We start from the raw sequence: 17,045 nt of genomic DNA, 5'->3' as shown, positions 1-17,045 counted from the left end.
TTATGGAAAGCAAGGGAATGCCCATTATTTTAACATTTTCAAAAGCAAATGTTATATATATATATATATATATATACATATATGCTATTTTTTCGTGCTTCGGTCCCTTTTTTTGTAAGATAAGTCAGTTTTTCCCAGTAATACTGTTACCACCTTTTGCACTTGAAATGCGTACAAATTTTTTATACATATCAATGATTGTTACGTTTATAGTCATACTAAGACAGACCAATGAACACCTATATAAGTTTCCTTTAAACAAATTGAAAAAACTTCCTCCTTCTTCCCTTAACAATTTTGCTATTCCCTACATTTATGATTTTCAACAAAATGGTATAATAAAGTTGTGAAGAAGGTAGCTGTTCAGAAGTAGCTGACGCGGTAGCTGTGCTGAACTGCTGCCACTACAGATGTTGTACGTTTATGTAATATAACTGTGCACAAGTATATACACGTAAATATATACATGAATATTCATACATGCGTGTATTTATGAGCTTGCAGTTTTTTCTTCCTTTTTCTTCCTTTTTTTTCCTTTTTCTTCCTTTTTTCCTTTTTCTTCCTTTTTTTTCCTTTTTCTTCCTTTTTTTTCCTTTTTTTTCCTTTTTTTTTTTTTTTTTTTTTTATTTTACGTCGAAGGAGTTGTAGTAGTAAAAGGGAGTTTTATTTCTTTCTTGTAGTTGGAATCTATAAAAATTAAAAAAATTACAAAAATTACAAAGCGATAAAACATTATTTCGTCGATAATTAATATTGTAATTTTGCAACATTGCTAAAAATGAGTCGAGAAGCAGTGATACAAGAAAGAACATGCCACATATGGTCTTTGAGGACATATATACATGGTATACAACATGTATGTTTCATGCATTAACACGCATATATGCACATATACATATGTGTACATATGGGCATAAATACATGTGTGTGAATTACGCATAGGAGCAAATTATTAAAAAAAAAAAAAAAAAAAAAAAAAAAAGGTACCTTATTCTAACTACCTCCAAGGGGGAGGTAATAATTCCAGATAACATAGAACAAATGAAATTTAATTTGAAGTTGTTAGAATATGAGGGCTCCATTTCCAACTTGCTCATTAGTTTGTTCCCAACCTATATCGTTATCAGATGGGGGGAAATTGAAAAAAAAATAAATAAAATATGACATAAAGGACAAAAAGTACAAAAAAAAATATAATTTAAATAAATTTTTTTCTTTCCCCATTTCTTCATGTTCATTGATATGCTATATATTTTTTTATTTCGTTATTTTTTCTCAATTTTTTTGATATTTTGTTGCTCTTTCCCGTTTTACATTTTGGAAGAAGAAAAAGGAGCCTCCGAACAAGCCGTAGGTTAAGCACGTTGAGCAGTATCCTCTATAAAACTGAAGATTTGTTAGAAAGGGGAGAAGTACATGATACCAATGTTGCACATATATATATATATATATATATATATACATACATACTTATGTGTGGGTGTGTATTCTTCATATATATGGGCATAGTGAATAAGACAAACTGTCGACGTATGCATGCGGGATACATATATGTGGTATGTGTATATGGCATAAAAATTTACTCTGCTTAGCCCTTCCTTACGTACTAAGTCTCTTACGAAGTAGTAAGTCTTGTTGTATTCCCTTAATTTTAAATATTTTTGAGTCTTAAAAGGGGAGGAAATGGTAGGTTAGTGAAATGTAAACACGCATCAGGAAAAGTTATAACGGGGAAAGATATAACAGTTAATGATACAACGATGCAACCGATAAAGTTTTGACAAGTTCGATGATTCAGGAATTACGAACGAGCAAGCACGCCATGCATACTTTCACTTGCTTGTCTAATGTTACTATTCTTTTATTCTTATAATTATTATTTCTATTATTGTTATAGCTATCGCTGCTACTAATGCTACTTCTGTTATTATTTTAATTTTTATTTTTATTCTTTTTATTTTTTTTTTTTTTTAATACTTGCAATCTTTCTTTAACGACATCAATTGGAACAAATATAACACAGGAAATGGCTTCCGCCAAAAATGCTGTAATATTAAGAAAAAAAAAAAAAAAAAAAAAAAAAGTAAATTAAATAAAGTAAATAAATCAAATAAAGTAAATTATGAGAAATGATTAAACTAAGAAAGTTAACTGTATTAAGAAAAATAATAAAATTAAGAAAATAATAAAACTAAGAAAATAATAAAACTAAGACAATAATAAAACTAAGAAAATAATAAAACTAAGAAAATAATAAAACTAAGACAATAATAAAATTAAGAAAATAATAAAACTAAGAAAATAATAAAACTAAGAAAATAATAAAACTAAGAAAATAATAAAACTAAGAAAATAATAAAACTAAGAAAATAATAAAACTAAGAAAATAATAAAACTAAGACAATAATAAAACTAAGACAATAAAAAAACTAAGAAAAATATAAAATTAAGATAACTGAGAAAAATGACTATAGAAAAGTCGAAAAATACAAAGGGAACGCTTCCTTGAAGCATTTTAAAAAAAGAAAAGAAAAATACCTAGGGAGATATAATTAACAAAGTGTACGAAAGCAGAATTATCTTTTTCATAATTTATTCTTTCTTCATTTAATTTTTTATTATAATTTAATTTCTTTAATTTTAAGTATTCGAAGCAGCAGAAGTACAAACTCGTTGCAGGAATTGTTGTCATCGATGAAAAACTGCGAACGCATTAAAAAAAAAAAAAAAAAAAAAAAAAGTGGAGTAACTAAGAGGAATTGAGAAGCGGAATGATGAGAGTAAAGCTATTCTCATGAAATAAACATCAATCAGGGATAACGGAATTTTTATGAGCAACTCGCGGTGAGGTGGGGAGTAAAAACTGCATACAGGATATATATATATATATATATCGGTACGCTGTGTATGCGCATAAATAGCATGTAACATACATACGATGGCACAACTTCACGTATGCAGTTTATGAATGAACAAGCAGATTTGTTCTAAGAAAAAAAGTTGGTCATACAGAAAACCACTATATAATCCTTTTAGACCATATTTTTTAATAAATGAAAAAAAGAAAAGGTTTTTCTTTCCTTTCATTGAAAAACTCATTCCTAGAGTAGCATTATTATTGCAGGCATGCCTCCTAATCGTACTTGTAGCAACACTGCTACAATCATTCATATGAATTTGCTTGTTTATTTTAATTGTATCGAGTGGGTAAAGAATAATTCTACTTAGGGTCGAGCCAATTACAGATCCATAGAATGTTTGCAGCAAAGTGCCATCTAAAACAAATTTAAATCATTGTTAATAAATAAGAACGCATGCTTCAAATTCCTACGGGTTTCGACCGGCGAACATATATGTATTCACACATGTATATATGAAAGTATGTATACATGCACATACATAAACAGGCAAGTACGTATACAGGTAAGCACATATGGGGGATTGTAGCATGTAGTAATTACTAATTGAGCTCTATTTGCCCGTTTATTGTTACACTAAAATATACATAATACAGTGGCGCAATGTCCACATAATATAATGTAACATATACGACGTTGAACATAAATAATTAATACAAAATTTTTCAATTAGTATAAACTTGGAGCTATAAATACGTTACAATGCCTCAACATGTATAACATATGTTGGTATACTTCTTAAACTCAGAAATGATTCATATTCATTCAAACGTATATTTCTGCAAAAATATATGCCTCGTTCTTATATGTATATAAGGTACATTCATATATACCATATATATGTACATATGATGAATATGTATATATGAAATATATGTATATCATGATATATATATATATTATGTATAAATGGGGCGAAGGAACAGACCTTCTTCGTCGACTTCACCCATTTCTTCCACTGATTTTTCTCATCTTGTATTTAAAAAGTTTTTACATCCGAAAGGTCGAGTGAACGAAATAAAAATATTCATATACATAATATATATATATATAAGTACTTCTTAAGGTAAAATATGGGAGAACGGGAGCACTAATTTTTAAAAAAAAATTTCTTATACATTAATTTATATTATGTTATACTACATTGCATTGTATTATTTTTTTTTCTACATATTTAGCTAAATAAATATAATAAATATATAATATTTATTTATTTTTTATTTTTTATTTTTTTGATTTTTTGCTTTTTATTTATTGTCATATGCTTTTTTGTAAATTTAGCTCATGGCAAAAATACATAACACAAAAAAAATATATATATAGTATAATAAACATACATAGAAATATATACGTACAAATATATACATAAAAATATATACATAGAAATATATACATAGAAATATATACATAGAAATATATATGTACAAATATATGTAGACTTATGAACATACGAACTAGTTTACATAAAAATATGCATAAATACTGGCAAAAAAAAGTATATGTAAATTTTGCTTCACTACAGGTAGAAATAAATTAAATAAAAATGGACAAACTACATAATGTACCATATACATAATAAAAAGTAGGGTATGAGAAATAACAAAAAAAAAAATGATAAGGTAAAAAATGAAGAAGAAAAAAATAAAAGAGAAAATATAATAGAGAAAAAATAGAAGAGAAAAAACAAAAGAAAAAAAAAATGATGAAAAACAAAGTATCCTACATGTTATTACTTTATTTCCTTGTAGGTTACAAAGACGAATTTTATATATATATATATATGTATGTATATGTATATGTATGTATATGTATATATGGAGATAAATGCGCATAAATGTAAATACGTGATGATGGGATGACAAAAGCAACATGAACAACATGTAAAATTTTTTTCCTTTTTTGTATTATTATCTAGTAGCTTATAATATCCAGTCCCTTTTTGTCGGCATATTGTTACTATGTATTATTGTAAATATATAAATGTATATAATATATTTATATATTTATATATACATATATATATATATATATATTTATATATACATATATATATATATATTTATATATACAGATATATACAAGCGTATTTTTTATTTTACTAAAAATAAAAAGACGAAGATGACTAAAGACGACGAAAGACGAAGAAAGACGAAGAAAGAAGACAGAATGAGAAATATGAAATACGTGAGGAGGCATAAAACATAATATAAATTATTTTTTGTTGTCTCGATATTTTAACCTGACGTTAGGTCATATATATTTTGAGGAGAAATATGAAATATAAACGTGTATATATGCATACAAAATACATACATATATAATGCATACATAATACATACATATATAATGCATACATAATACATACATATATAATGCATACATAATACATACATATATAATGCATACATAATACATACATATATAATGCATACATAATACATACATATATAATGCATACATAATACATACATATATAATGCATAGGTATATATATAGCCTTTTAAAAAGATGAGGGGAGAACATACGTATACGTAAAATAAAAAAAATAAAAAAAAATACAAAGTATAAAATGAAATGCAATAAAATAAATGAAAATTTATAAATATTTAATGAAGTTAAAAATTTTGAAAAAATTCTAAAGTAAAAAATTAATAAAGTAAATCAAAATATAACGAAGCAATTAAAATTAAAATAATTTAAAAAAATATATTATATATTTAAAATAAATTTACAAAAAAGCATAAAAAAATACATAGAGTATTATTTATATATATATATGTATATTAACATATTTAGAAAAATAATAATACATAATTATTATATAAATGAACAAAGTTAAACGTCAACAGTGAAATTAAATATTTTCAGATTTGTTCGAAATAGATATATCATCATATGTATATGTTATATATGTATATAATATACTTATTATAAATATTATATTACAAATTTCTATTATAAAATTATTTTTTAAATTAATATTATTATTTCCTATATTTATATATTATTATATTTTTTCGTATATGACTATATTCTTTCAATAATATTTACGTACATTTTGCTGATAAAAAAATTAAGCGAGTAAATTTAATTATTTAAACTTTATCCATTTGATCATTTATAAAAGAAAAAAAATAATAATAAAGAATAAAAAAAATAAAAAAATAAAAAAATAAATAATAATAAAAAATAAATAATAAATAATAAAATAAAAAAAAAATAAAAATATTTTGATAATGCATACAAAATATAATACATAAAATATATGGTTATACATAATACTATAGTGTTTTAATATACATTGCAATATATATAGAATAGGGTTATAAATTAAAAAGAACGTTAATTAAGGGCTTAACATTTTGGAATTCACTTAAACCGCTGGTGCAGGTGTTTTTTGATGTTGACCAAGCTTCTTTACATTTGAACATATTTATAATTATACATACAACAAAAAAAATATACTAGCACAATATATACATAATAGTATAGGAATACGGTACATACATATATATGAGTAGTACACGTATTTAGGTATATATATACACATAGCAACAGCATAGGAACACTGCTCCTATTTTTAATTCTTCATTATTTGAACGACCACCTTGTCAGTTTGAAAAGAACCTTACAATATATATGCATATATGTATTATGTACCTATATATTATACATATATATATACATATATACATATACATATATATATACATATATATATATTATGTATATTTTATCCCTTTCATTTACATAAAATATATATATGAATATATGCACTCTTCCCCCCTTTCCGTATAATTACCTAACAGTTATAAAAAAAAAAAAAATGGCAAAGAGAAAATACATGTCCAAAGTAGATGGGAAAATAAATATTGGTGAAAAGCATCAAGCGAAAATACCTGACCTAGTTGTTACAGATGAAAATGGAAATGATATAAACAGTCATATAGTAAATGATCATCATATAACAGGAAATGTAGATAATTACAAAATAAATAAAAAAGCAAAATATGAAGAAGAACAACAAAATACTTTAAATAATAATATAAATGATGACAAGGAACAGGAAGGAAATGAAAATGTTAGTGTTGTAGTAGGGGATGATGGTACTACTGAAAATAAACAGCATGAACACAACAGTGATATTAATGAACACGAACAAACTCCAGAAGAGGAACAAGAACAAGAACAAGAAGGAGGAGAACAAGAAGGAGAAGAACAAGAAGGAGAAGAACAAGAAGGAGATGGAGAAGACGAAGAAGAAGAAGAAGAAAATGAAGAAGAAGAAGATGAAGAAGATGAAGAAGAAGAAGACGAAGATGAAGCTGATGCAGAAGAGGACTCAAATGAAGAAGCGAATGTTGGGGATTCACGTAACGAAACTAATACAGACGATTCGCACGATGAAACAAATACAGAAAATGATACGCATGATAATAACGCCAATGCAGATGATGCACATGAAGAGGAGAAGGGGGAACACGCTGAATAAGTAAGCCATAAAAAAAATGTAATATTCATAGCATTAATGGCCGTACGGAATTGCGACTGATACGATGGCTATGAATACTACTGTTTATAATGCTAATTCTATTAATACTATACCAGTTCAACGAACAACTGTAAAAGACTAGTAGCTAACTTCGTTTCCAAAGATTTTAAGTCCAACTAAAAAAAAAAAAAAAAAAAAAAAAAAAGGGATCTTCATTTGCAAAAATGTAAAAACGCTTTTATTTATTTATTGCTTTACTTGTTTTTTTTGAAAAAAAAAAAAATCTTTAAATATGTTAATGTGTTATATATATGTATTATTAGTATGTACGTGTTCTTGCATGTACGTTTGCTTATATATACTTATAAATATAAATATATATTTGTATATATATATATATATATATATATGATCTTATAACACATTGCCGTTACGTTGCACACCTGGGTATACGTATATATTATCTGTTGTTCGTGCATGTGCGTACACACGTCCCCCCTATTGTTTATGTAGTTCTTAACAAGTTGCATTTTTCTTTTTTTTTTTTTTTTCTTTAATTTCTTTTTTTACGGCCATGCATATCATTTAATTTAATTGTTTCTGTTTCTTACCGTTGTCTTTTAAGCTGATTTATGATTTCATTCCTTTTTTTTTTTTTTCAAAAAAATAAGTTCGTTTGTTTTTAAGTCATACACTAGTCTGCATTTTTTCGCTCTATTTTTTGGTAACTATTTATGTATAAGTACATATAAAAACCAATAAAAAAAAAGTGCATATTAGTTTTTAAAAATGTCGGATTTTATATACATATTTATACGTAAATATACATGTGCTGTATGTGTACATACCCCATATGCGATAACGTGTGGACCCCATTGGACGAACACCCACAATGATAAAACTTGCTCCACTAGCAGGTGGGCGCAGTGAATGGGACGCATAGGAAGAAATACATATGTGGATCATAAGAATTAAAAAATGGACTTATTATCATATTTATTTTTTTTCTCTTTTCTCTACTCTCTCATCTCTTTTTTCTGTTTAATTTTTTTTCTCTTCTCTTTTCTTTTTCCTTTTTATTTATTTTGTTCGCTCGTGTTTTTATTTATTGTACTTTAACTATTTCGAAACGCTTCAACTTCAAAATATCCTCGTCTAGGAACAAATTGGGGAAATTGTTCTTGTAAAACTTTATTAAAGGAGAAAAAAATAGAAAATAAAAAAAAAAAAAAATAGAGAAGTGGAATGATTTTCTATCATTTCTTTTCACTAATTATGCGTAAACATAACATTATATATGTACATACATGTATATTATATACAAATTTGTATTTTTTTTTTTTTTTTTCCCCATTTTTTGCCTCGCTTACATAATATAGCTGTTCAGGTTTGGGAGGAATAAAACTCCCTGTGAGATATTCATATCTTTTCATGATAGGGTTATAAAAACAAGAAACCATTTGAGCATGCTCTCCTCCTTCCGTGGTGTCATAAAATCTGTAAAAAAAGAAAAGAAAAAATAAAAAAAAAAATAAAAAAAAATAAAAAAAAATATAAAAAAATAAAAAATAAATAAAAAAAAAATAAAAAAAAGGGTTACCAATGTATATTCGTACAAACACAAATCAATCCACCGTAGGATTACAATTATAAAAATATGAACACATTCACACATTGTAGATTTGTATTTTAGCTTATTCAATTTTTACTCATCTCTAATACAATTTATGTTGAAGGGGAGATAAGCACATATGAAAAACACTGCAAAGAATATTAACAAAATACTCATTAAAATATAAACTTCAATGTGCTTGAGGTCTGTATCGATTCTCTTCCCTTCGGTGTATCTTCGATATCTTTCTAGTCTCTCACCTTAACAAAAAAAAAAGAAAAAAAATCGGAATGGGCATTAAGGAGTGTTAAAAAAAGAATAAAAATGGGCATACGTAACATGATATAGTAAACAGAATAAAACAGACGCGCTACATAAAAGGACAATATCTCTCCACGCCAGATCACAAAATAAATGGTAAAAAAAATTATACAATAAAGTATTAAAAAAATATGAAGATGGAATGTTATATTGTTGTGTTATTATGATATCATATTGTTACGATGTTACGATGTTACGATGTTACGATGTTACGATGTTACGATGTTACAATGTTACAATGTTACGATGTTACGATGTTACAATGTTACACTATCACGCTGTTATATTGTTGTATTTTTTTTTTTTTTTTCTAGCTAACTTCTTTCCTCCTCGTTTTCATAAAAGGCCTCATCAAAAATTTCTGACTTGTGCAGGTTTTCATACTGTTTACTGAAATATTTGTATTTATTATAAATTTGAAGAAAAATTTCTTCTTTGTTTTTCTTTCTTTGTTCGTTCTTCTCCTTCATGTATGTATCAGGATGGTACAGTTTTAGCAATTTCAAGTATTTCTATTGTGTGAAAAAAAGAAGTTTATGGCAACAAATGTGTTGCTCATATAGGGTACACAAAAATATATACGTACATAACTGAGCATATATAAGCCCATATCAAATATATTGCATTTGCCAATGTTTGTGTGTGTAACTCCTCGTACACAATATATGTACACTCTACCAAATAATGAAAGTAAGAGTGAGTCTTGGCTTATCTGTAGGCTCAACATACATTCATATATGTGTATGCACCTATGTACATGTATACATACGTGCAATATGTACGAATTTAGTCTTGTAATACCTTTTTAACCTTTAAGGCGCTTTTTTCATCCTTAATATCTAATATGCCCCCTAAATCATTCGTTTGAAGGCGCTTGAGTAATTTATAGTCTTCATTGTAATCAAAATAGTTGTTTGCATTTTTCTCATTCGTAGTTGCATTATGAAGGTTATTAGAATATATACGAAAATTATTTTTTATGCGATCAGCCTCTTTTATACGTGTACATAAACTGACATACCTACAATAATGTTTATAGCTTAAAGGCATTTTTTTTTTTTTTTTTTTTTTTTTTGTTCTTCTATCTTTGCAATAGTTCGTAGAAGTTTGCGAGAAATTGCACTGAATTGACGTATATTGCAGTGTTATGCCATAATTTAGTTTATTTTTTTATTCATTCATTTGTTCATTCATTTGTTCATTCATTTGTTCATTCATTTGTTCATTCATTTGTTCATTCATTTGTTCATTCATTTATTCATTCATTTATTCATTCATTTGTTCATTCATTTGTTCATTCATTTATTCATATATTTATTTATTTATTCATGTATTTATTTATTTATTTATTCATGTATTTATTCATGTATTTATTCATGTATTTATTCATGTATTTATTCATTTATTTGTTCATTTATTTATATTTTTTAGTTTCATGTTTATAAAACAGTCTTAAAAAAAAAGGAGGGAAAATGTCTTCATAAAGATTATACTATGATATCAAATTAAAAAAAAAAAAAAAGTTAAAAATTAAAAAATAATTATATGCATATATGTAAGTAGGTAAGTACGTATGTATGCAGATATACAGATAATATAAACATACATATATACGTATACGTATATATATATATATATATATAGGTGTATATGTATACGTGAAACAAAAAAAAAAATAAAAATAAACAGTATACATATAAACATATATATGTATATGATATGTATTCACATATGCAGGCAAATAATTGTGTACATCAAAATTGTAAAGCACAATGTTGTTACATAATTTTCTGAAAATTTGTCTTAATATATACAAACATAGAAGCACATATGTATATATACATACAACATACATGCACATACATACACATTTATACTTAAAAGAGTAAATTCATTACAACGAAAAAGTAAATTTAAAATATCAAACAAAATGCAATATATGTTATTGAGCCAAGTTTTTAATTAAAGGGAGATTTTGTTGCAACAATTTTTTGGCGTTCTCTAAAAAAAGGAAAAAATATTAACGTAGGCTTAATGTATTATTCAGCTTCAATATGATGCACACGTTACTTAGGAATGCACTCACATACATATATATATATATACACATATATAATTTCATGTAATTGCATAGGATCTTTTTTTTTTTTTTTTTTTTTTCCTTACTTTCTCTGTGTTAAGTATTTCTGATTTCTGTTATACGAATTTTCCAGTACTTGATGTGCAGGTGGCATATATGAGAACGCGGCTATGAAAAAAAGGGGGGATACACATGTACAGGTGAGCAAATGGGTATACAGGCGAACACACACATATACATAAGAAAATGGACGTACATACGTACCACTAAGCACTATTCACACACAAACAATGATATACTAATACATGCACGCACAGTTGTAAATATTCTTTAAATTATTACGCGGAGCATAGTTTTGCGGGTCGTCCGTCTTCTGTATAAAGTTCTCACTCTCTAAAGTTGCTGTTCCGTTTTTGGAATCAGTAAAAAAAGGGGAATTCGAGCTTGTCAAATTATTCGTCAATTCGTCATTGGGCCTTACCTGTTCATTTTTGTTTTCGAAGTTGTTCATTAAATTTGTGCTCATCCGTAATTCGTCATTGTTCTGAGTTGAGGCCTGCGCAGGGGGCTAATAAAATAAAGAAGCAGAAAAATAAGGAGGCAGAAATATAAGGAGGCAGAAAAATAAGGAGGTAGAAAAATAAGGAGGTAGAAAAATAAAGTAGAATAATACATTGCAGTATGGTACGATATAGTGTAACATAACATCCCTTCTCCATAAGCATCTTAACAACATATGTACACTAATGCACTTACCACATTCTTCATGGCATCGTCGACCGCAAAATTCGGGCTAACTACATTTTCGTTTGCGTAAAAGTTCTTCTTGTCCAAGTTGTTCTCAAGGGTATTGGACTTTCTGTTTGTGGTTACCGGTGTATTACTGGTTTGAATTAATTTCTTGGGGTAACTGTGAGTTTCCTTCGGACGAGTCATAATGCCGTAGTTATTATAATTATATTTATAATTATTATTATTATTATTACTATTATTATTACTATTATTGTTACTACTATTGTTACTATTATTGTTACAATTATTGTTACAATTATTGTTACTATTATTGTTACTACTATTGTTACTATTATTATTATTATTATTATTATTATTATTATTATTATTATTATTATTATTATTATTATTATTATTATTATTATTATTATTATTATTATTATTATTACTATTACTATTATTATTACTATTACTATTATTATTACTATTACTATTATTATTACTATTACTATTATTATTACTATTACTATTATTATTACTATTACTATTACTGTTACTATTACTATTACTGTTGATATTGTATAATGGTGAACTGTTTAAATCATTTACCATGTTGTTTGGGTCGTTAGGGATGTTTACGCTACTATTAGTGTTCATATGTTTAATCATTACAGAGGAATTCCTTTTATTGCTTATTAGATTCATTTCATTTTTTTCTTTTAAGTCTTTGTCAAAGTAAATTCCATTTCCCCCCTCATCCTTGTGTTCATTTGGCGGAGCGATATTCGAAACCTTATTATCGCTGCTTATATTATCACTGTTAATATTATTACCTCCGCTAACGTTACCGCTAACGTTACCGCTAACGTTACCTCTAACGTTACCGCTAACATTGCTGGTTCCGCCGACCTTGTTTGTCAACCTGTTTGCGGGATGTTCGAAGTAAAGGTCGCTCTTGTTGTTTCTTCCAATGTCATTGTATGAGAATTGTACTGTACCCTTCATACTAGGATTTTCATTATTGTTGATATATTCAAAATTGCCTGACTTTGCCATAAAATTTAGAGAAATAGCATTTTCATTATATTCATTGTGCTGTTGTAACACACTGTACCTTAACTTGCTATTTAGACCATTCTCACTATACTCGTTATTGTTTATAAATTCGCTATTGTTCATAAATTCGTTGTTGTTCATAAATTCGCTATTGTTCATCAGATCGCTATTGTTCATAAATTCGCTATTGTTCATCAGATCACTATTGTTCATAAATTCGCTATTATTTATCCGTTCGTTGTTGTTCATCAGATCGTTATTGTTCATCAGATCGCTATTGTTCACCAGATCGTTATTGTTCATCAGATCGCTATTGTTCATCAGATCGCTATTGTTCATCAGATCGCTATTGTTTATCAGCCCGTTGTTGTTTATCAGCCCGTTGTTGTTTATCAGCCCGTTGTTGTTCATCAGATCGTTATTGTTCATCAGATTGTCCTTAAATTTATTTAAATCGTACTCATCATATTCATTAAGCATTAAATTCCTAAGTCTATCAAGTTTACTGTCATCTTCCATCAACCCTGCTCCTGCCTCCCCTCCAATTAATTCGTTAATAATAATATCTGACTTCTGGTTAAGTTTCTTTAAAGCTTGAGTAGACACATACGTAAAAATGCCAATATTATTAATATTTGATAGCATATCTGTATATATATTTTTATTTTCTTTATTAATAATATTACTATTCGCTAATAGATTATCAGTCTTATCCAGAATATCATGTAAAACATTTTCGTATGCTGATAATCCTTTCTTCTTTTCCACATTATATAAAATTCTTTTTAGTAAATTTTCAACATATATATCATCACCTTGTTTATTTCTTACCATATTTCCATTTTGTTTATTTCTATTAAAAATGCATTTTTTTATAATATATTTTAATAAATATAATAGGAATAGTATTAATACAATACCGTATACATCTCTATATGTTTGACTCCCAATACGATGTACTGATAACATAGTTACACATGCCAACTCTACTTGATCTAATGTTTTTGATATAATTACATCCTTTAATGGTATAATAAAGTTCATAAAACGGTACATAAAACCAAGTTTTATTATTATAATTATCTCTGTTAATAACTCGAAAAAGTATTTTATCGATTCTGGTTTATTTACTATCAATTTTTCATACTCATTGTTATATTCCATACTTGTTATTTTACTATCCTTCTTTTCTCTTTCCTTTTCTTTATTATTCCAGCTATTCTGAATGTCGTTATCTTTTTTTTTTTTATTATTCTTTTTCTTCTCCATGGTTCTGCTGTCGCTTCCCATTTCACCTGGACCATTTTTCTGACTCGCTATAGTATTTTCGCCTGACCAATTCATATTATCTCGCTTTCCCCCGTTCTCACTAAAACGGTCACTCGCACGTGTCGCACCGTCCTCCTCTACCCCCGCTTCTACCCCCCCTTCAGACCTTGCTCCTTCCCCCCCTTCTACCCCCTCTTCCTCCATCTTGCTAAATTTTTTTTCGAAATTCATAAAAACTTTATTGTAGTCAGTAACTTCTTTTTCTTCTTTCTCCCCCTCCGGCTCCCAATGTCCACTTCCGCTTTCACTCCCCAATGGGCTGTCATATATGAAACGGTTGGCCCTTTTACCTCCCCCTAGTTCACCTCCACTCCCATTATCAATGTTACCGCTACTTCCACTCCCATTATCAGTGTTGCCGATACTTCCACTCCCATCGCCAAGTGATACACTATGGCCATTGTTTGTGTTATTGTCCATGCTGTCTTCTTCTAATGACCTTTCTATAATTTTCTTTCTTATATTTGAATCCACATAAGGATCATTATCCTTCTGTGCTTCATCTTTCCCTCCACGAATGTCGCTATTGCTACCACGATCAACTTTTACAGTATTATAATAGTTACTATAATTGTCTTTCTCTTCTGCAGCCAACTCTGCTTCCACTTGTTCACACGCTTCCACTTCATCGACATTTAAATTTGCGCATTCTTTTTTCATTTCTTCCATTTTTTCCGCTGTAGAAATACATGGTCTTCCATTCGTGTAATCCTTAGTAGGATCGTCATTTATATAATGTATATTATTTTCAAACTTCACCATAATACTTGAACGGTTGGACTGAAATAGCTCGTCCCCTAAATTTGTATCTTTGACTTCCTCTCTCCCGTCAGTCATTCGGATGATTTTAGTAGCTTCTTCCTCTACATTGCTAACGTCATTTGCTTCTCCCAGATATCCTATTTTCGTTTCCGCTGTTGTTCTGTTGCTTGTATTTTTTTCCAAGGTTTGATCATGATGTTTTTCATCTGCTACCACGAATTTTGTTAAGTTACTCTCTTTCTCCTTTACTTCCTGTGTGTTCGTTTTCTGTGTATCACTTGGACTGCTTATATTTTTTTCCCCTCGTGTTGTAACAATAAAACATAAGAATAGTACTCCAAAAATTTTCATTTTTTTTTATTTTATTATTTTTTTTTTTTTTCTTCTCTTTCTTTTTCTTTGTTTTTTTTTTATTTTTTCATATTTGTCTCAACTGTACGATTTAGCATTTGCACTTATGCTTACATTTACATTTACATTTACATTAACATTAACGTTTATGTTTACATTAACATTAACGTTTATGTTTACATTAACATTAACGTTTATGTTTACATTAACATTAACGTTTATGTTTACATTAACATTAACGTTTATGTTTACATTTACGTTTACATTTACGTTTACATTTACGTTTATATTTTGATTACTCCCTTTCTCTATGTACTCATATTTTGATTTTTCGCCTTTTCCAAATTTTTATCTTTTTAACTTCCCACTATTTTAATTCAGCTTCTCAGTTAAGTCGCTCAAATTAGCTACTTGACCACACACTACCCAAATAAGTCGCTAATTTATATGCTCCAATTTTCAATTTAGGACGTTTTTGTTTTGAATTTTTACTAATTTTTTCTCAACAATTTTTTAATTTCTTTTTTTTTTTTAAATCATGATCAATGCTTATTGTTAATGTAGAAAAATACAAAAAAAAAAAAAAAAAAAAAATCGTAACAATATTTACCATGTGAAGTAGGATCGAGTGTTCATACATACCGATTGCAGTTCATGCACGTTTAGTTATGTATACGTACATAAGTGTATGTGTATGTGTAGCAGTTCCTCATGCATACCCTTACATATACACAATAATTTTAACGGCTAATTTATGTATTCAGTTGTAAACATACACACACATATACGCATATATACACATATGTACTAATATAAACGATTATGTACGAATATGTACGCATATGTGCGAATATATGTTTATTTACATATGCAAAAGACGTAAGTACGGTTTGTTTTCCGTTGAAATGATCCTATTATTTCAGACTCCTGTGAGACCATGTGACAAAGCAATGCTTTTCCTTAATTTAAAAATTTTTTAGATGAGTAAGGAATAAAATAAAAATATATCAACAAAATTACATGTGTACAGCAGTATATAACATTTACCTCATATACATATATTCATATACATATATTCATATATATATATACATATATATATACATATATATATACATAAATGTATTATGTATGCATATAATCGTTAAGTACAAGTGTATACTGCGAGCGGAAAACAGAAAAAGAAAAACAATTTTAACAAAAAAAAAAAAAAAAATTGTAAAAAAGTACGCACTACGATAAAAGATTCCTTTTTGCGTACACGTATTGAACATTCTATTTTTGTTTTTTCGTATTTTTGCATTTTTGTATTTGAACATTACTTTTTATTTTGTTTTTCTTCGCTTTATTTTATTTTTCTTCGCTTTATTTTATTTTTCTTCGCTTTATTTT

The 17,045-nt window shown here is 27.4% G+C and overlaps 3 protein-coding genes across 3 annotated transcripts; 1 reads left to right on the top strand and 2 right to left on the bottom strand.

Annotated features, from left to right (window-relative positions):
• Window positions 1–124: 124 nt before the first annotated feature.
• Window positions 125–3,868, bottom strand: MKS88_000681 (mitochondrial carrier protein; the record flags this gene model as incomplete). Its single annotated transcript, XM_067218052.1, has 9 exons — window positions 125–307; window positions 633–687; window positions 988–1,112; window positions 1,315–1,386; window positions 1,584–1,667; window positions 1,978–2,045; window positions 2,539–2,702; window positions 3,011–3,275; window positions 3,847–3,868. The coding sequence occupies 9 exons, from the start codon at window positions 3,866–3,868 to the stop codon at window positions 125–127; spliced, it is 1,038 nt and encodes a 345-aa protein (XP_067075464.1).
• Window positions 3,869–6,744: 2,876 nt separating this feature from the next.
• Window positions 6,745–7,410, top strand: MKS88_000680 (ELM2 domain-containing protein; the record flags this gene model as incomplete). The annotated part of the gene is made up of 1 exon (XM_067218041.1): window positions 6,745–7,410. One exon carries the CDS (start codon window positions 6,745–6,747, stop codon window positions 7,408–7,410), a length of 666 nt encoding a protein of 221 aa, XP_067075463.1.
• Window positions 7,411–7,517: 107 nt separating this feature from the next.
• MKS88_000679 (DnaJ domain-containing protein) lies at window positions 7,518–15,653 on the bottom strand (the record flags this gene model as incomplete). Its single annotated transcript, XM_067218030.1, has 9 exons — window positions 7,518–7,586; window positions 8,525–8,599; window positions 8,781–8,907; window positions 9,189–9,282; window positions 9,663–9,855; window positions 10,154–10,364; window positions 11,510–11,591; window positions 11,766–11,979; window positions 12,180–15,653. 9 exons carry the CDS (start codon window positions 15,651–15,653, stop codon window positions 7,518–7,520), a joined length of 4,539 nt encoding a protein of 1,512 aa, XP_067075462.1.
• Window positions 15,654–17,045: the final 1,392 nt, after the last annotated feature.

Source organism: Plasmodium brasilianum, chromosome 2 (assembly GCF_023973825.1).
Source record: "Plasmodium brasilianum strain Bolivian I chromosome 2, whole genome shotgun sequence".
Lineage (NCBI taxonomy): Eukaryota > Apicomplexa > Aconoidasida > Haemosporida > Plasmodiidae > Plasmodium > Plasmodium brasilianum.
This window is presented reverse-complemented; position numbering and strand designations above follow the sequence as displayed.